Source organism: Zonotrichia albicollis, chromosome 25 (genome assembly GCF_047830755.1).
Source record: "Zonotrichia albicollis isolate bZonAlb1 chromosome 25, bZonAlb1.hap1, whole genome shotgun sequence".
Taxonomy (NCBI): Eukaryota; Metazoa; Chordata; class Aves; order Passeriformes; family Passerellidae; genus Zonotrichia; species Zonotrichia albicollis.
In genome coordinates, this window is record NC_133843.1 from 1,260,878 (window position 1) to 1,282,478 (window position 21,601).

At 41.9% G+C, this 21,601-nt stretch overlaps 1 protein-coding gene across 1 annotated transcript in view; it reads left to right on the forward strand.

Annotated features, from left to right (window-relative positions):
- Nucleotides 1–21,601, forward strand: part of PEX14 (peroxisomal biogenesis factor 14) — a 67,722-nt gene that overhangs the window by 39,895 nt on the left and 6,226 nt on the right. Inside the window, exons 4-6 of the mRNA XM_074558400.1 lie at nt 13,758–13,880; nt 19,997–20,082; nt 20,699–20,801. Of these exons, the coding sequence (XP_074414501.1) occupies nt 13,758–13,880; nt 19,997–20,082; nt 20,699–20,801 (312 nt within the window). The remainder of the gene's footprint in view (nt 1–13,757; nt 13,881–19,996; nt 20,083–20,698; nt 20,802–21,601) is intronic.

A 21,601-nucleotide genomic window follows, 5' to 3' on the forward strand; every position in this document is an offset into this window, starting at 1 on the left:
GTATTCTGAGTCTAAGGAGACAGCCTTCCCTCTTGAGGCTAAAACAAGGAGTGTAGTTAGGAAAAGCTGTGGTGTTCTGCTGAAATCCATTTCAGACCTAATGATACTTTCCTGCTAGGAAAGGTAAAGTAAGTTCCTCTATGAGATAATTCTCTAGGATCTCTTAGCCAGCATGTTTGTTCTGTTTAAAATTATGTCTTGGGTCCCCTTGAACATGAAATCCTACAGTTTGCTTTTCTGCTGCAAACTCTTAATTTTATTCTGGAGTGCAATCATTGTTTTCTTAACTAAGTTAGTTTTTGGTTCGTTCCTTGCTATTCTTTCTCCTGGAGCCTCGTCCCGGTGACTCCACTTCTCCTGGAGCAGAGCAGAGAATTCATTCTCATGAAACCTGAGGCGCTCTGAAGTAAAAGCTGTTGACTTTGTCATACCGTGCAAATGTGCATTGCTTTTAGCAAGACAATAAAGGGTAAATGGGGTGATCTCTGCTCCTGCAGAGAGGTCAGGTGGTTACATTACACAATCTTCTAGAGCATCTTGCAGCAAATACATGGGTTATATTAAAAGTTGCAATCATATCATTTTTTAAAAGTAAATTGCTGACCTTATGCAGTGGAATCAGCTTTATTGAATTTCGCCAAAAATGCGTTTATAATCCCCCCACCCCTGCATACACATGATATTCATGTCCTTGCTGCCCATGTGGAAATGTCCCTTTTTACGGTGATAAAATTAAATTTGTCTTTGTCTCTGCCTTGCCTCACCTTTTAAGATTCCATCCTTTAGAGACACCAGTGGATATCCATACCAGAGAATGAAGATGGGCAATATCCCTGCATGGCTGGCTGGCTGATTGTGAGCCAACTACCACGGAACAAATAAATAAGCATTTCACATTTAGAGGACAAATCAAGCTGAGGACAGGTATAATATGGGTATTTTTCTAGGAGTGTTGTGGCCTTAGCATAGGTAAGAATTTATTTTGACTTGGAAGTACCTACGCTTTGCTTCTGGATTTTTTCTAATTGCTATGCAATATGAAATGTAAAATCCTCTAACAGTTGTTGTGTTACTCATAGTACTGTGTTACATGCCCTTCCTCAATAATAACTAACCATAAACTCTCTGGGCTTTGGCACCTACTGCCTCCTTCCTGAATTCACTTGGGAAAAAGGTGTTACGCAGCATGCTCAAGAATTTAACACACCTATTCCCATATTTCTGTGCCACTTTGCATCTTCAAAGTACTCTACAAACATTAGCTGACTAGCCTTGTGACACCCTTTATGAAATGGCAAGATTATAAGATTAATTTAAAACATTTCAAATTGCATTTTTTCATCTTCATTAGACCTTAATATTCTTGAAAGAGTTTGCAGACTCCACATTTTAGTGGGAAACTGAGGAATTTCAGGTGGGGACACTGAGGCAGATATATTAACAGTTAAATCTGAGATTATTCTGACTGCCAGCCATAGATCTATAAATACAACCATACTGTGCTATATTATCAGTGTGATGTACTGTATAGAATTTTCAGTAAAATTACTTAAAGCATTTTGATGTTTATCCACCATTCCAACCCCAGCTGCTTGGAGGGTTGGTGGAAGAGGTTAAGCTGGTTTTATTCAATAAAATCAACACAAACCATCTAAGCAAATGAAGGGGCAGATTGGCCTTTGCAGTGTTAGCCTGCATCCCTTCTTGCAGCATCCCCCAGCCTGTGTTTTTTATGTAGTGTTTAAAAGGCTGTTGCTCAGAGGTACTGGAAAGAATATCAGAATATCATTACTCCTGCTCTTCAAGTAACCAGGAGAATGCAGCTGTTAAACTCAGGATATAAAATACATGTTTAAAAGATGACTCTGTATGTGTTTAAAAAAGAGAGCGAGAGAGGATTCAAGGGAACCAAAAAATAGCAGGTTCCATTACTGTAATTAAATGGCAGCATTTAACCTATCAGGCCGTTGCGTGTATGTGAGAGACGAGCAGGGAGCTGCATTTGAAATGATCTCTGTCTTCCTTGGGGGATAGAGTAGTTAAATAATTTGTTTGCGAGGTGTGAGTTTAGTGTCGGGTAGAGCGAGTGCTGGTGTGTGTGTGTCTCGTGAAGCTGGGGATGCATTCAGGTGCACTGTCAGGGCTGGCTAGCTGGGGATGCATTCAGGTGCACTGTCAGGGCTGGCTAGCTGGGGATGCATTCAGCACCCAGGCACTGTCAGGGCTGGCTAGCTGGGGATGCATTCAGGTGCACTGTCAGGGCTGGCTAGCTGGGGATGCATTCAGCACCCAGGCACTGTCAGGGCTGGCTAGCTGGGGATGCATTCAGGTGCACTGTCAGGGCTGGCTAGCTGGGGATGCATTCAGCACCCAGGCACTGTCAGGGCTGGCTAGCTGGGGATGCATTCAGCACCCTGTGCACTGTCAGGGCTGGCTAGCTGGGGATGCATTCAGGTGCACTGTCAGGGCTGGCTAGCTGGGGATGCATTCAGGTGCACTGTCAGGGCTGGCTAGCTGAGGGTGCATTCAGCACCCCCTGCACTGTCAGGGCTGGCTAGTGGGGATGCATTCAGGTGCACTGTCAGGGCTGGCTAGCTGGGGATGCATTTAGCACCCCCTGCACTGTCAGGGCTGGCTAGCTGGGGATGCATTCAGCACCCTGTGCACTGTCAGGGCTGGCTAGCTGGGGATGCATTCAGCACCCAGGCACTGTCAGGGCTGGCTAGCTGGGGATGCATTCAGCACCCATGCACTGTCAGGGCTGGCTAGCTGGGGATGCATTCAGCTCCCCATGCACTGTCAGGGCTGGCTAGCTGAGGGTGCATTCAGCACCCTGTGCACTGTCAGGGCTGGCTAGCTGGGGATGCATTCAGGTGCACTGTCAGGGCTGGCTAGCTGAGGATGCATTCAGCACCCAGGCACTGTCAGGGCTGGCTAGTGAGGGTGCATTCAGCACCCATGCACTGTCAGGGCTGGCTAGTGGGGATGCATTCAGCACCCAGGCACTGTCAGGAGGAACACAAGCTGCTCTTGCCCATTTGTTGGCTTCTCTGCACCCAGGGCCTCACCTGGTCCCACATATTTCATCATAAAAGGAGAGCTTTTTCCATGCCAGGCCACCTGAGACAGACAGCAGCAGCAGGGAAAGAAAGCCAGGGAGGAAACAGAGGAAGAAAAGAATCAGAGCCAGTTTTGTGAGCTTTTTCCCCATGGTTGCTGTAAGGGCTGAGTTGTTGTGTGTGGCTGGTGGCACTCAGGAGTCTGGGGGCTGTGGCATCCCTGGGGACCAAGGACGAAGCTGCTGCTCAGGGATCTGCCCCTTCAGCAGCACATCAAACAGTGCTGTCCCTGTGCCTGGCATGGCTCCTGAGCTCTGAGACTGGAGTGCAGAGCCACGTGGAGAGAGAGGGATCTGCTGAGGGCAGCCTTGGCCCTGCATCATTGGCCTGGACCCTGAAAACCCCTTGGGCACACCTGGACACTGATGTTGGTGCACTTTGGCATCCCAGAGAGGAGGCACAGTCTTCTTACACAGTGCTCACAAGGGGGTATCTTCCCATTTTTATTAACTGCCTTTTTATTTGTACTATTTTATTTCCTTTGTTTAGGAATATTTCCTAGCCCAGGAACTACAAGAGCTGTTCTCATACTTTGAACTGCTTCAGCTGCCTCCCCTACTGATCCGACTTGTGTTATATTGCAGGAACATGGCCCTGAGTGTCTCTTAATGTTCATTCCAGTTTCTGTGTGAATTTTGTATAGCCACTCCCATTTTAATTCCTGGGCTGGAATTTTTGTGATGCATTAGAAGGCAACAGACAGTGTTAAAATTACAGCTATTTCTGTATTTCCTTACTGAATATTCAACTGCAGTGACTGGATTTTGAGGGGAGCACTGGGCTAAAAGGAGACCAGAGACATGCCCTGTATTTTAGCACCCAGTCAAAGCAATGCATGAATTTGAGTCCTTGATGAGATTTAGAAATCTGAAACGATTTCCACAGACGATCTACCAAAAAAAAGTATAAATATGTTATTTGAATAAATTATTTGTTTTATGCACTCAAGTGCATATAAGACATGTATAGATTCTCAAACCTGTCGGTCTTTGCACATGATGATTGTGCCAGTCTGAAATGTTTTAGAAAAGATACAGTGTAATATTATTTCTCTTTCACAGACATAGAAACTGAGGCAGATGGAGGTTAAATGGCCTACACAAGGTCAATAGCAAGGCTGGGAATAGAACACAAATGTGTAGAGGCTTTTTATTATACTAATAAGGAAACTCTGGAGGTGTGTTTGGCATGGTAATCGGAACCCCAGAGAACTAGAAGCAGTTACTGTGTTCTGTGCATGTCCCGAGGGAGCAATGATGAAACTCCTTTTCTACCTTACCACTCCAGTTCTCCGTGTGTGGTCACCATAGTTTTTACACCACTTAACCTCGTTATTTTTAGTATTGTTAGCATTAGTCGTCCTTTGGGCGTTTAATCCAAGCTCTTTAATTTTCTCTGGAGCCCTGAAGAGGCCCTATGGAAGCCACAAGGGGAGAAAAAAAAGCAATAAACAAACCAAAAGATGAAAAATGATCTTTTGAAACTTCTTCTGTTTTGTTGACTTGTCCCCTAATGTTTTTTGTCTTTGTTGTTCTTTCATCGTGAAGGACCCTGCTTAAATGTCTAATCTTGGTTTCTTAAATGTTAATTTACTATTGTTTCTTTCTTCCCCACCCAAGATTAACATCCCGTGTGATGACATAGATGGTTGTTGTCTAAATGGATGTGATGTAACCAACAAAATTGTGTAGGGTGGGTGGAGAAATATTTATATACTTGTGTTAAAAATTACAAAGTAGGTTTGTCTTTAAACAGAAGGTATTTCAACACTGTTACTGGCAGCATCAGCCTTTAATTTTACAGGTGGCTACCTTCTAGTAACATTCAGCAAATATTTTAATGGCATGTAAAAAATTTCTCAAAAACAGAATAATGAGGAACGAGGGTGATTTATAATCTGTAATAAATTCTTGCTGACGTTGTCTTTTTATAATAGTGTAGTAGCATCTCTGTCTTTCTGGGGGAAGTGCAAACCAAATTTACCTAAAACATTTGTACCATAATAATCAAATATGTAGCATTTAGATGTAATTTTCTTAATTCAACTTATCTTTGTAGTGTGATGTTACCTGACTCACAGGTGTCTAACACTAATTCCACTTTATAGAAACTGAGTTAGAGGAGCCAACATGCTCTGTGAGGTTGTGAGGAAATGCCTGTCGAAAAAGGCCATGTGCTCATGGCTCCACACTCAGTGCTGGTTTCTATACATTTCCATTTCTTTTTCCATGCACAGTTCCATGTATTTTGCATGTTCTCAAAATGTGCAGCTGTAGCTACGAGTTCTCCATGCCCCCCATAGCAGCTTCCTGGCAGAGGGAGTGTCCGGCGTGCCCTTCACACTGTGTGTTCTTCAAGCACTCCACCTTCATTTATAGACACTTCTTATGATTTTTGCTGTGATGAGTCTGTGAAAATGTGTTTGTTTTGTTCCTTTCTAAAGTCTAAAGTAAAAGAAGAAATAAATAACATTGAGGGAAGGTGCTCTTCACACTGCAGTTCATCTTTGTCTGCAGAGGCTGCTCTGGGACTGGTTTTGTCTAAGGTAGAAAATAGCCAGGTGCTCTTGTTAGTGGGTTGGGGCAATCAGTAATTCCATAGCAATGCAAGGAAACAGAAATGGTGCATCAGGACAGATTTCCCCATTCTTATTATATAAAACAAAGGCATCCTTCAGATATTCTGAAAAAACTGGTAAAAAATTTCATAGAATGGCTTGAAATTGTTGTTCTCTTACCTGATTCCTTTCTTTTGAATGCTGATTTTGGCAGAAAGAGTGACAGGTTCTAGAATTGCAAGGCAGCCCAGTCCAGTAATCCCAGATCAGCAGTGGCTGATCCAGAGTTCCACATTCCTGATGGGGTCTGTGTTCACCCCCCTACCACAGCAGGGCCTGGGGATTCTTCCCTGCTGTAACAAAGAAGTTGGAGTTACAAATGTCTGGTTAACTGCAAATCCCCCCTGGCCAGCTCCTTCTGGATCAGCACTGGAATTCTTGTGACATGCTGGTTCAAGTTGTCGGAAATACAATTTAAAATTGGTGTTCCAAAGGTAGATCAAAACCAAACCTCCTGTATTGCTGGTGTTTCACCTTACTTGAATTTAAGACCACCTCTGGCTTTCTATTTAGAAGCTCCTAAAGATAATATCAGAGATCAAAGAGTAGCCAAAGGCTAATCATTTTGTTATTATTGCTCAACAAGCTGCTTAACAAAATATATTTTGTTCACACAAAATAAATGGATCTGAAGCACAAATGTTTTCTGTCACTGCTGCTATTAAAATATGTGGTAAGCTTTATAAGCTATGGTAGTGCATGGGTTTTTTAAGGGCCATGTATCTAACTGGGCTGCTTTTGGAAATGAACATGTAGAAGAAATTAATAATCTTTCACCCTTACAGAATGTTTCATGTTGTAGTTCCCAATTTAATAGGAAATTGCATAGGCCTGATGTGTACTCTGGGCAAGTTACTTCATTTTACTTCATTTTTGAGTGCAGAGTTTTTCTTTGCAGCCTGTCTTTCCTTCACACTGCTTGTTGGACGCTTTGGGTCTGCCTGCCTTCTATGGTCTGCACAGTTCCTGGCACCACACCTGCCCAGTGAATGCCTTTGGGATCTCTGAGGAGAATTATGATACAAATAATGAGGATCTCGTTGTTTCTCTGCAGGAATAGCAGCAGGAATTTACAGGTCACAGGTTGGATGTGCTTGGAAACGTACCTGTTTAGTGTACCTAGTACTTGTTTTCTCTGAATGCCTGGTCTTATTTCTAGGGAGTTGTCAGTTGTGGTAACGAGTCATGACAGCACTATGGTTACTGGAGTAGTGTCTCTTCCATTAGCTGGATTTTTTGATCTCTAAGGACTCCTTTTAAACAGATGTCAGAGCCCTGGTTATGTACTATTCTTGATAAGCTACCTTAGAATTGGTATCCTGGCATAGTCTTCAAAGCTTTCAAACCCCAAGTAGATACTAATTTGAAATAATATCAAATATGCAGAGGTTTTAGTTGCTATGTGGTGTTCTCACATACTGAACTGGCTGAATGTTTGTCCTGTGTTTCTGTGAGGCAGCTCTGGCCTCCAGGTTAGTCACACGTGTTGTGTCCCCAGCTCTAGCCATGCAGCAGGCAAGGGGACATCATCTACCAGTGTCCACTCAGAGGTAAAGCTTATGTGATAATGGAAAGGAAAAGCTGGAGGCAAGAGACCTAAAAATAAAAATAGCACCATCACAGATAATGAGAAAATAAAATCTCCTTCCATTTTTAGGAGAGGTTTTTATTGATGTTACAGAAAGGCTTGTTTCTTCTGACTTTTTTGCTGACCATGGTGTTCTGAGAATGATTCTGTAATAGGCAGGTCTTCAGAAGAAGGTACCCAAGTTTGAATTTATTCTGTGGTTTTGCATATACTTGTTTGTGTAGGAATGTAAATGGGCTTTGTACCAAAACTTCTGGTTCTGTAGTTCAGGTTGGTGAGGACTTCTGGACCTGTCTTGCTTGATTTAGAGTCATGTTGCTATCTTCTTTTTTTCTCTATTTTGAACTGTTTGTGGAGCAAAAATTATACCTGTTGAATTATGCTGTCTGCTGCCTGAAGATTTGTTGTAGATTAATTCAAGAGAGAGTGTCCAAATCCTGCTGAGGCTGTGGTAGCACTCCATCTGCTGGGACTTGGGCATTGCAGAATCCCGAGCACGAGTCCAATTTTCATCCTGCACGTTGTTCCTTGAATTCTGCTCTCAGTGCCTTGACCCCTCAAATGTACAGCTCAGTATTGGCAGCTTTTACTAAAGGTATCTCCTTCTTTCTTTCTTTCTTTCCTCTCTCTTTCTATGGAACAGAGATAACATACTTCATATAGGCAAGGAGCTTACTTTACATTAGAAGAGGAAGACCTGACCTCTCTGGCTGCAAGTGAAACTGTATTTTCCCTGCCTTGAAACTACCAGTGAAATGCATTTTGGACTGACTTATAATGCTGTGATTTATGCTGTGGTATGCTTTGTGATATTACAATGTCCTTTTGCCTTTGTGTTTGATTTTCTCCCCTCTGATAAATTTTACTGGGTATTTACCCAAAATGCCCATAGGAGAGCGAGGCGTTCTCCCTGCTGTTTGCTGCCTCTGAGAAGGAATCCCATGTTTTTTTCCCTTCCAATTAACCTCACTGCAATTTCTTTCCCTCCCCCCTGCCTTGTTCTGAAATGGTATTAACATGGGAGATATTTTTAAATAGAAAACTGGAAGAAAACATATTTCTTATGTATACATGTTACACACAAATGTGAATGAGTGACCAGAAGCACGTTCTTCATTTTCCATTTTGAACTTCTCATATATGTAAAACTGAGAAGAAAAGTTGTAGTACTTGTTCTGTTTCTTCCATTCCAAGACATGCTAAGCAAGTCACTTGCCCTTCTTTATTCAGAGTGAAAATACTTTGATCCAGTTTTCTGAAGACAATACTCATTTCATAAGAATATTTAATCAGTAGAAAATAGAGAGGATTTAGTTTGTTTGTTTAGTATTTAACCAAGTGAATAAGGCAGATTAGGGGAAGGGGGGACACTGGACCCATAAACAAGGTGATATATAATATTTTTTTTCGTTCTCCTTTTAAATAAATACCGATCAGCTTTATGTTCAGAGACAATAGGAGCCGTTGGCTTAAATTTGCAGTTTACTGTATTTATGGCTGTAATATCAAGGTGCTGCCGTCGTAATTTCATGCCCCAATGAGAAGAGCAAGGTCGAAGCAAATGCTTCCATCGGCATCTGCTAACACACTAACTCATAAACAAGGCCCGGCTGGATCAGGTGGCACGGAATAATACAGGCTAATGAAATACAGCACAGCTTTCCATTACTGTTAGTTTTTACAGTGTCGTCATTACGTGTAATTTATGTTTAAAAAATTCAATTTTATACAAGGCTCTGGGAAATAGGGGTCTGCAGGTCACCCGACGACTTTTAACGGCTCTGAGAGTCCTTATTGCACTCTACTGTTCCAACAAAATGTTAATAATAAATAATAAAAAAAAATCCTCTTTTACTTTTTCTCTGGTTTGCATATCTTGCTCTGTCTTTTTAATTACAAGTGGCTGAGGAGAGTTTGGGGCTGTGTGTGATGTCAGGAGTTGTCCCCTTTGCCGGTGCTCCCAGAGGGGGGTTACTATCTGCTTGCTTTTCTTTTGTCTGTCTATCAATCACCCGGGATCCTGTAAATGGAGTAAACACAGCTGAGGAGAGGGAGATACTTAACAACCTCTCTCCCAAACCCTCACCCTCTGACATTGCCCTCCTCTCCTCCATTACACTTCATTTTATTATAGACTCCAAAAAGCTTAGCTAGGAAGAGAAACTGCTGCTGTATTTATTTATTTATTTATTTATTTATTTATACTTGTTATGCCAAAATACTTTTTATTTTAACCTTTTCAGTCCTGGCTGATGTGCTGTGTAATTCCTAGCATTGTTCTGTTAGTCTGATTTTCCTTCCTTATTTTAGTGCTGTGCAGCTGAGGTTAGAGCACCCTTATCAGTTCTGATTGCTGCTTAGTCACCCTGATGGGTTAAAGTGTATCGTGTTTCTGAAAGATTGCACTTGCATAATTAACAGTCTTGTAGATGAATAGAGCTGTAAGAATTCAAAGCCCTTTCAGCAACTTTTCGAATTACTTTTATTTCTGCATTTCTCAGCCTGACAGTTGAGACCAGTCCATGTTCCTTTGATGTGTGGGTTCCTTTACTAAAGTTTGAGCTGGAAGTGCAGTAGGAGGATGTTTACATTCAAATGCAATGTCTCAGTGTCAATTAAGGGGAAAAAATCATACTGATATTTCTGAAACCTTATATTTTATTCAAATATTGGGTTGGGCTCAGCCTCGTGAATGACCATGTGTGAAAGAAAATAGATCAGGAGACTTTGCCTTTTTGACCTTTGTGAACATTCAGCTAAGCACAGAGTAGGACGTAGAGACAGATTTGATAACAGTCACCCAGCACTGCATGTAACTGACTGAACAGGTGGAATCATTAGTCTGGATCAGATCCCAGAAGGATTTTATGATGATTCTTTTAAAATGTGGCCATGTTCTTTCTGAGCAGAGTTGACTCAGTGGCTTCCAGGAACAGAAGTGTAATGTCATTTCAGGGTGCAGATCTTCCTTTTAGTCATGTGGTGCCAGGCACTAACTTCAGGTGGTCACGGAGTTTGTTGTAGATAAACAACTTGTCCTGTCCTACTTTGTTTTTGCCTTAATAGCAAGTGTGTGGGAAAGGACAGCAGCTGCCCTCCCTGCCCCACAGCCTCTCCTGCCTTTTGTCCCTGCTTCAGGGTGGTCTCCTAGACTGGTAATAAAGCTGGCTTTGGAAACCCACAAAGAAACGGATTTTTCCCTACCACCTTTCTTTATTATGGCAGAATTCTTAATTTCACCTAAACAGAAATGTCTCCCCAAAACTGATGTAGCCTTCAGGTTGTGAAAATCTTGTGTCAGTTACTGGACTGAGCAATGTAAGGAGGAATATAATGAAGAAAAATATATTTTCAGTGCATAGGATGGGAAAAGGGTTGTCACTAATATGCCAGAGCCTGTGTCAGAAGAGGAAAAAGCAGTGGCTCATCTGGTTAAATTCGTGGAAGGATTTTACATTGCAATTATTGCTACTGTGCTTTGACAGAAAATAGGTAAAACATCTCCTGAGTTTTATTTTCTGTCTGCCAGAGGTTCAGTTCTGACCTTGGAGCACTTCTCATGTCTGTGTGTGTCACCTCTTCCTCATCTGTGAAATAGGGGTAACAGTCCTGTAAGTACTCCTCTGCTTCAGAGTGGTCATAAAGGAACAATATTTTGATGTGCATAAGGTCCTTAAATAGTAAGAGATATTATAAAAGGACATAAACAGACAGTGAAATCTTAAAAGTTCTTGTACAAAAGAACTCTTTAATACAGCACCTGAGGTGCAGGCACCAAGAGATGCTTGTGACAACCCATTTCATTCTCTGACTTGCTCTGTTTCTGTCTTTGACTACAATTTACAGAGGCTGAGTGATGCCTGCAAACTGAGTGGCAGCAGTGACAGTCAAAAAAGAGGGTCACAGCCATCATGGGTGCTGGATTATTCAAACCAACACCCTCAAGCCTGAAAAGGAATTTTAAAAACTTTGTGAAAATTATGACTGATTCCTCGCAGCGGCTGTAGAGGAGCGAGGCTGGGGGCAGGGAGCAGGTTTGCATTCTGTGGGGCTCCAAGACAGTTTCCGTGCATCCTTCTCCTCAGCTCAGTCCTTGCTCAGTACCCTCTGCGGTTAGATTATTCCTTGCAGATAGCAATCAACTGGAAGGAAGTGTGTGTCTAATTTGCATGAGATTATTTAAAACAAAAAAAAGGTCTGCATTAGTCAGGGTGATGGTAAACAACGCAAAGAGATGCCTTTTATAATATAGCCGTGGCTCAGCTTTCAAAGCCAAATATAATTCACTTACAATTGGCAGTTTCCTTTATTGTTCCTTTTAACCTTTTGCATTCTGCATGGACTTGATCTTACTGCAGCTGCAGAACAACAGAAATGTTTGTTTTCCAAAGTGTTGGAAAGTGGATTTAGAGCAATTCCACTGTGAGCTGAGGTGATTTTCTTGAGATACCTGTTTGGGAGCTGTAGTAGACACAAAGCCCCAGTTTTTGTGACACTGCTTTTGCATCCAAGGGCAGTGCTATTATTTTTGGGTTGCCAATTTCCTGCTAGATTAGAACAATGAATGAACATGGATACTTTTTCCTGTAGTGCAGTGATAGGACTGTGATAAAATAAAGCAAGATGAGATATTGGAACAGATGACACTTAGATCTGGCTTTGAAATTCACACTTTTGTATGTAATTAATACATCCAAGTTGAATAATTTGGGCATGGAAAATTCATACTGTGTGCATGTATAGGTGGTGAATTTGAAAAAAAAAATCATTCCAAAGGGAAATGTGATGAAGTTAGCTATAATTGCCTGAGGAGAGCCTTAGAATATCTTGTCCATTTTTGTTCCTGTGTGTGAGAAATGATCAGCATGAAGGCAGGTGCATTTCTGAGTGCAGAGATGGCTTGTCATTACTGAGAGTCCACTGGGCAGACTTACTCCATATATATTCTTAAGGAATCAGCTCCAGCACTCCCTTGATCTTGAGGCCAAGATCACAATGCCTTAAAAGCAGCTTGTCCAGATGAAAGAGGTTTTCCAGGTAATCCCAGTCTTCTCCTCTGATATTTAAGAAGGGATGTAGTTGTGATGTTCATCTCTCTGTAATATTAAAAAGCTAGTTTTTTTAAAGTATGAAGTTCAGGAATTTCATCTACCAGCAGTGCTTTATGGATCTCAAGCAGGGGCGATTGAGAGAAAGTACTCCCTTACTTTTTTCCCCAGTGCTGTCCTGTTCATTCCATTTTCCTCATTGTGCTCAGTCCCTTCAAGAATCATGTGAGAATCAAGTGGTCTGCCTCTTATCTTATAAATCTCTTTCCTTAAGTCCACATTCTCACTTCCCTCTTTGTGAGTGTTTTTGCATGCCCTGGGTGGATGGTGAAAGGTCCCGAATCCCCTCACATGTTCCTCGTGGCAGGGACACTGGGTTTTTATGTGCTTCTGTGCAGGAGAGCAAATGCTACACAGCTGTCCAGCTCCCACTTCATGACTGCCATCTGAGTACTAAATTCTTTTTCTAGAGGATGTTTTCTCTTGTTGGAAAAAATAATCCAGCTGTGCTTCCTTCTTCAGAGATGCTGGTTGTTGTGAATCCTTTAGCTGCTTTTCTTTTCCCCCTTGTTGGCCAAATAGTTTCCATATGTTGTGGCCAATTACAGATGGTCATCGTGGCATTTCCTGATGGCAGGAGTCACTGCAACAACACGTACCATGTGTGCAGTGTTACTCCAGCTCTGTGTGAAATGAAAGCCAGGCTGCCCTGGGGCAATCCAATCATGCACCAATGGGCCGGGGCAATGCTCAGCTGAAAGTTGGGCTTGGCCTTGTTTTGATCTGTTTTGTTATAGTTTTATTTCCTCCTTACATTCTGTGTCCCATTCATACTAATCACAGTCAGTCCTGATTTTTTTTTCTTTTTATTTCTGCATTTGTCATAAAATAAAGCAAATTATTCCCGTCTTCGGAAACGATCTAGACTAATTAGTCGTCTAACCCAATAATTAGTTTTTTGTTTCCCTGTCTGTTTTCATGCATTATTGTTAGTTTTTTCCCCTGTTTTTTTTTTTACACCATTACAGATTAAAATGAGCCACATTTGCAGTTGATGGTATCTTTTTTTCGGGGGAAGAATGGAGAATTGCAATAGAAAGCTACTTCAAAAGCAGCAATAAACTCAAGGATAAATTAAGGAAATTGAATGAGCCACATTTGGAAGCAGCGTTGAGGCTAATATTCTGTCGCTTAAGGTTAAATTGCAACAGAGAAAGAGAGAGGGAGACATTCCAGTGAATCCAAAATTGGGGAGGCATTACTGCTCAAGTCAGTGCCAAAATTCTTTGCAGCTTGAAAGGGTTCTGCCTGGCTTGAGAATTTAATTATGTGTGCATAAAGTGGGTAAAGGTGCTAAACTGATTTCATTTCCTCTGCTCCCCCAGGCCTGACAGATGAAGAGATCGACCTGGCTTTCCAGCGGTCGGGCACGAGCGCGGATGAGCCTCCGTCCCCAGGTCCCCCCACGCCCCCGGTGCCCGCTCAGCCTCCTCAGCCCGTGGTGTACAGTGAGTGCCCCTTTGGAAATACCTGCTCCCACTTCCTTTCTGCTGTGGTTCCTGCAGCAGTTCACAGATTCGTGTGCTGCATCCCGGGTTTCAGTTCCACCGATGCCATACTTTTTGTCAGAATCAGACACCAAACGTTATTTGAATGCGCTCGGTGGTTGCTGGTGCCTGTGACAAGATCATGTTACACAAGGAAAATGAGATACAAATGATCACTGTCTACAAACAAATGTCATCCATACCAGCCTGTGACACCTCTTGACCTGAAGGTGGAAAGTCAATGCAAATTAGATTCTGACACACTGTAAGGACATCAGAAAAGCACTTTGTCAACACGGGACTCAGGCTCCCCTTCTCAAACTTGGAAAACTTTTCTCCCTGATCTTAAATAATCTGAGGTGACAGCAGAAATTCTGTGTAGACTATGTGGATATGACTGTATGATTTTTGTGTACAAAATACACTCTCAGAGAAATTGTAGCATCCCAACATAATCTGTGTAGACTCAAAATTTACATATATATTTGCATTTTAAAACAAACCTCGCAAAAAAGTATCTAAGCTCCAAACAATAAAAACCAAAGTACACACCATTAAAAATCCATCAAAAGAAGCTGTTCAGCTCACATGTGTGTCTGGTAGTTTGAAAATCACTTCACTTACCTGCCAAGTATAAAGAATAGGATTTTGTTGCTGCTCTTAAACAGCTCTGTGGCAGATACTGACTGATGTAACACTCCACTTAGAGCTGTGTATTAGTTTATGGCACAGGTTTGCTATTGCTGAAGACAATACAAGACTTACTTTTGGAGATTTTAGCCGCTCTGATTTGGCACAGTTTGAGATGAAAAACTTCTGTGATAATAGTGGGCTCAGAACTGGAATATTTCTGGCTGTTGTATTGTTTGTGCTCGTGAACTCTGGGGCTGAATTCTGCCTCCTGGGCTAATTCCTGTCTGCTGTAGTGCACAGAAAATGCCAGGAAAGCAAAATCTGCTGTCTGGCTGTAGAAGCAGGGCCAGATCCCTCTTGGTGCTGTCAGATAACTCTTACTACAACCTAGTACTGGAAGAGTTAATTTTCCCTTATTTCAGTGTTCCCCTGGTATGAGTGGAGCAGGGAAGAAGCAGGCAGTGCAGTTCAGCCTGGGAAACACCGTCATCACTGTTAACCCTGGCAGCTTTATCACTCTCTGGTTGTTTTCCTTTTGCTATTTTGGGTTTCCTCAAAGCAGCAGCTCCCATTTTCTTCTTGCTAGGTAAGAATCCTAACTAAAATTTCAACATCAGAATGTTCCCAGTAACAAAATTCTCTTGAAAGAGAATTTTGGAAGTATGATTCTGTAATGCTTGGAAATCAAAGGTGACTAAAAATACCCCCAAATAAAAGCCCTCACAGAGATTCTGATTGTAAACTTGTGCTGTAGCTTTGTGATCTGGTTGGTGCTTTTTAAATAATTTGAACCCAAAGCTTTTCCCTGGGAGGCAGTCCCTTTCAGCAGCCCCCAGAATTGGGGAAGGGGTGACAATTAATTCATTAGGTATTGTTCCTTCCCACTCTAGCCATTGGTAGTAGACCTTCAATTTAAGCTTAACCTCCAAATGGATCCATAAAATGTATAAAAAGCTGGACATACATGGTATTTGTTGCACCAAAATACTTGTTTTGATTAGCTCTCATCTATGCCCTATTCTAGTTCTTGACTGGTGTAGTCTTGGTGGGTGTTAATGATGGATCCATCTTTGTTGTCTTCCTATTAAGTGCTTTCCATGGTATCAGAACAGCAAAAGGAATATGTGTATTTTCCTAGGCCTGATGGGTAAGGCTGTGCAGTGGCTCAGTGCTCCTTCAAGGTGTGTTATTTTATCAGTTGGATGCTAATCCTGTCATGAATACTCCTGAATTGTTCAAATCTGTTTCAGGACAGTTTTTTCTGTGATATTTTACTAAGGCAGTTTATCTTTCACAGTCTTGTCAGGGGCTGCCATGTACAGAGGAAGATAAATGCTGCTTTTTCTGTCTATCTGTTATGCTTATCATCTCACAGAGTGTTTGACACTGAGCTGGAATGCTGCTAGAGTAGAAGTTTGAAGGAATATCTGAATGGCCAGGGAGACAGAGAGGCTGCTCAGTCTCTGCATTGACTTGGTGATGGGAAGAGCTCACGTTGAAGAGCTTATATTGACAAAGACTGCAAGCTGTATTTGCCTTCCCCAAAAAAGACACTGAGTTTCTTGTGAAGCAACATCTGATCTGCTAGAGTTTAGGTCTTCAAGACCTGAACCACTTTGTGTTTGATATCTTTGCTTCTTTTTAAGGTTTTTTTTTTGAGTAGTTCTGACACCTCTACCCAAAACACAAAATGAGGAGGGTTTTGTGCTGGAAACAGAGGCTTGTGTTTTAAGAAATCTGATTTCTCTCTGCACCCTCTTCCCACGAGGTGTTGCTGCTTCATGTTTAAAAATTACATTGGAACTGTGGGTTACAAGTACAGGAGTTCAGGATGGTTCAGAACCTTCTCAGGCATTTGTTCAGCAGGGATGAAGCAAGAGCCAAGCTGGTGATGTTGCCAGTAACGCAGGTGTGAGATGCCCACTCCTGTGAGTCACAGCAATAAACCCTGGGTACCCCTTTTGAGTTTGCTTCCTTGATCTCCTGCTGTTGCTACCACAGTTTGAATTTCTTAAATTCATACCACTTAAATACTTCCTTTTGTACAATTGAACTTAATGTTCTAATGTTTTATTGGAAGTATCTGTAATTTGTATACACACTTCCTAATTCTTGAAGAGTTAACAAGAAAAAAACGCACTTGTAAGCCATCAGAGTAGCATAGGTTTTGTATGCTGAACCCCTTCTGGTTGAAGAGAAAGTATAAAAACTTCTTTGGGGAAGAGGCAATAATTAAATTTCTAGTATTTTAGGTCAATACCATCTCTATCACTTCTCCTCTTGTTCTGGAGGAGTAATTCCTTCTCTCCAGTTTGTACTTTTGCCAAGAGGTGTCAAAACTGCTTTAAAAAAAAAGCTTAAAGAAAGCTCGAATTTGATTAATATAGAGAAACAAGACTTTGCCTGACTGATAATAAAACTGATAAATGACATTTGAATTACTTGTAGCAGTAATTTATTACATAAAATATCTTTTATTTGACATGCGATTAGTTGCTGGAAGCATCACTCAATCTGACTAGTTTAAACATGCTCTAAAATGAACCCCCAGTAAAAAAACAGGGCTGTCTGCTATTGGTGTTATGAAATACACTAATCCAGCAGTGAGGACAAAAATCTGACTTTAAATATTTGAATGATTAATTTGTTGTTTGTGTTTTTGGTTTTTTTTACCTTTCTAACCCATATAATTACAAGCAAACTCAGGGGAGTTTCTGAGCAAGGTGTGCAAAGCTGCTTGTTTATCATCCAGGTATTGTCTGTGTTGTTCCCCATGGTATTTATGGGCTCCATTTATGGGGGTTTGTGCAGATTTTACACCTGCTTAAAAATCAGCTCCAGTGACTTTTTTCTTGACATTTGGATCTTCTTTTCCCATCCTTGTGTCTTCATTATGTGGCAGTCTGTGGAATACAGACTGTTTCCTTGTACAGTTAAACTAGAATCCAAATTCTTCTTTTTATTTCCCCAACACTTTTCCCTTGATTCACTGTTTTCTTTTGGAGAATCACTTCTTCCAGCATCAGTTTCTACAGTTTTAAATCTGGATACTAGTGAAGCTGACCTTAAGTTGGATGCACATGGCCTAATTAGTTGCTGTTAGGAAAGTTAATTCTTAGGTGAATGGGGATCTTAAAAATAGTGTTTATTCTGGAAATGCAATTTACAGTGACTGTTGGGGAAATTAAATATACTTAGCAAAACCACAGATTTATATCTGGAGAAAACATCTGTGTCCCTTCCATTTGACTTTTGACGGTCTCTTAGTAGAATGGTTTGTTACTTCTGCAGTGCCTAAAGTAACTGGGCTGTCAGTGCTTTTTCACTTGTTCTGAATTTTATTTGTTTTACAAGTGGAGAAATTGAGGATATGCAAACAGTCAGTGTGAGCATGGAGCTTAAAATGAAGAAACTCCTAAGTCTTTCTTCATGCTTTAGATTAGAGAATTGCAGAGAAAAATAAAGGTTGAGCGTGGAATTTAGGCAGAGCTGTGACATTCTCTGTAACATTGTGAAGTTGCTGTGGTCAGTGCAGAGCCTTTGCTGCATCCCTCACTTGCTCACTTCTTCTCTCCACCCCCTGCACTTTTATTTTTTTTTTTTTTTTGTCACAAGACAGATTTCACACATCTCTAAAATGAGTAAAATGGCATTTCAGCTTCTTGTCTTTATAGACTCTCTGAACTTTAGGAAAGATCATTCTGGTCCCTTTTCATTAATAATGAAAACCAGGGGGCAATAAAATGTTCTTAGCTCGAGCATTACAGGAATGGAGGGAGAGATGAGCGAGGTGAAAGGGCAAAGCAGATGGGTTCCTACAGGTGTGTCTCCTTCCTGCTCGGAGGTCAGCGGAGCTGGGAGGGACTTTGGGACAGCCCATCAAGGACAGCCATGGGCAGGATCACAGACCCTGAGATAATCAACCCTGGACAACAGCAGCTCAGCCTGGAACAGGTTATGTTGTCATAAAAGGGTATTTTTGGTCAGAAGTTCAGGGAAGAGAACTGGACAACCAAGAGACTTCAGATGCCAGAGTGACAGTGGGGGCACAGCACAGGGGGAAAGTGGGAGAGATGGCTGGGGTTCACAGCAAGATTAACAAGAGATCATTTTAAATCCTGACATGTACACAGCCAGTTACTGCAGCTTAGCTGACGTGTGTTAACTCATTAAGTTAAAAAGTTATGATAATTTGATCATGTGCCTAAGCTCCAAAACTGCAACTGCAGCAACCCAAAATACTCCTGGTGACACTATTCACCAGTTCTGACAGAGATGCCTTAATTTGTTCAGATTTCTAGCCAGAGGATAATTTCAGCTCAAATGTAGCAAGAAGCTCTGAGAGCCAGTGTTTGGGAGTCAGACCCAGGTACTCTGGACCCTGAGTGCTGGGATTAGGGGTAACCTTTGGAATGAAATGCCTGTAGAAGAATTCAGCAACAAGCAAAATGGCAATAGGTGAGCAAAGCAGAAAGGAGACCAGAGGCACCCATTTCAGCCAGTTAAGCCTCCTAAATTGAGACTTTGAAGAACAAAATGCATTTATGAGACGCTGTAGTCACACATAGATTTGGAGACCACACCAGTCTCCCATCTCGTCAGTTCTGCCCACATCCTGCCATTGTACTCAGGCAGATCATTCTGCATCCTCTTTATTATTAAAGAAAACTGGGGGCAGTACAGGGTTTGTTCAGGGAACTGCGAGGGAGGTGACAGGATCAGGCTGCTGGAAAGCTGCAGGTACCTTCTGATCCTGCTGAAGGAGCAGGGCACACCATGTCTTTGCTTTCCTCTGTGGAGCCTCTAAGCTTCTGTGCACTATTGTGTGTTAAATATCTCAAGCTTTTATCTACTTCTGTACCTCTCTGTAGATACTTAATTGCATATTTTCTCTCTGCTCTTTATGTGTGCTTTGGTCCCTATTTGTAATTTAAGCTCGAAAGACACTGGATCCTTGCTCATTGAAGTGGTCCATAATTGCTGACACAGTTTTCCTAAACCCATTTATTGCCCTGATAGATTTCTCTTCTTTCTTGAAACATTCCCTTCCTTTCTCCTGCACTCTTTTGGGTCTCTGGTTCTGTCCCCATTTTCAAAAATTATGATACTGGAGAACAATATCCAGGTAAGGAGTATTCAGGTAAGGAGTTAACCTTAGCTATTACCAGCCCCAGGGACAGTTACCTGAGGTCAGAGTGCCTTCTAGAAGGAAAGAGTAGGGCAAAACAGCTTGGTAGACCCTCTTTAATTGCTGCTGTGATTTTTCTCCCCGTGGCACAGCAAGGCCAGAGTCAATAGCAGAGCTCTGGCCAGCTGTTTAACTGTCCTCAGCCACAGGCCTGCACACTGTGTGTTAATCGTTACTCTTTTCTCTGATAAAAGGCATATACAAAAATGTTGTCACCTGCAGTTCTGACTGATTTTTTCTTGATTCTGAACTTTAGGTCCGCCTGGCTCCAGATGGCGAGATTACGGGGCTTTGGCCATCATCATGGCAGGAATTGCCTTTGGATTCCACCAGCTCTACAAGGTAACAGCTCCCTTGCCACTCCCACACTGTACTCTTAGAGAGACACGTTATGCTGCTTATGTCCCAATGCTCATGTTGGTTCCAGGCTGGTGAAGCAACTCTGTTCTCCCTGGCACTGCCATTGGTATATTTGAGAAATGTAGACGCTTAACATGGAAATGGAGAGTCAAAATGTGCAAGCAAGCAAAACTAGTTTTTAGCTGTGCATCTCAAGCTACTAGCAATGAGGTAATTTCCATTGCTTAGGCTCTTGTTGAAGCATATTGTGTTCCTAGGATGCAGCTGCAGAAGGTTCCGTGGTAGCTGGAGGAGAGTTGGGGCCTGTTATGCCCTGTCCACCCTCTTCAGGGGCAGAATGAGGCAGATTTCGTGGCTGTGTCCAGACTTAGGAACTGGTTTTCAGTACCCTGACAAATGTAACCACAAAACTCTTCTTCTGCAACTTCTTTTAGCACTTGCTGTAGAGGGAATTTCTTTTCTCAGCCAGATGTGTGGATAAAAATTGCTGTGATAAAGGCTGAGATTTGGGGGGTGGGATTTGAGGATGTTTCAGGTAGATTAGAAATAGTGCTTTGCACATCGCTGTTTCCTGAAAAAGTTTTTGTACTCCATGCAGAAATACCTGGTCCCTCTCATCATGGGAGGCAAAGAGGACAGGAAACAACTTCAGAGGATTGAGTCGAACATTGCTGAGATGAGTGGCAGTGTGACACAGACAGGTAAAGATTAATGACTCCATCAATTCACCCCTCAAAGCTTTTCTCCCTGGATCCTCCATTCTGCCAAGACCCCCACCCTTTTCTTTCCCTCCATCTCCACTTTATGTGGTGACTTCATTTATCTGCTCTGAGAATCTGTTCACATTTGCAAATGAAGCCGCCGTCATTTCGGTTTAATTTGAAATTGCTTGTTTACTGTCGGCACGGCCTCAATTAATTATGTTTTTACGGAAAGGCTCCCAACCTCAGAATATTAATAAGGGGAATAAAATGACAGCCTTTCGGAGGGCTGTAAAGTTCATTTTTAATTTCTGCTTCTCTGATGTTTTCAGGGGCTTTTTTTTTTGGTGGTTTCTCCCCACCTTCCATCTGAAAATCCGAGGAAGGGTCAGGAGAGTCTGTAATTACTGTGCCTCTCTGACCTTAGCCACCTTCTATGTTATTGACTCTATTGGGTGTCTGTTCATTACCCGAGGCCCTAATGATGGTCTGGATTAGCTGTTACCTGTCACACCAATAGAGTTTTCAATTTTATTTATTTTATCAGCTTGTTTACTCCCTGTAAGCTTTGGATAAAGTGCCAAAGTAGAAAAAGTTCTACAGCTGGAGTCCGGCAGAAGTTCTTCAGTGTTTGTTGGGGTGTAGGAGTACAGCATGCTCTCTTGAAATAAAAAGGAAAAAGTGCGAAGTATATTCAGTTGGGGTGAAAAAACTGTGATTTTCAGCAGTAAGTTTACAAAAACATTGGGATTGAAGGAACTAGTAGGTTAAGAATGGGAGGATGCTAATTACACTTTTCA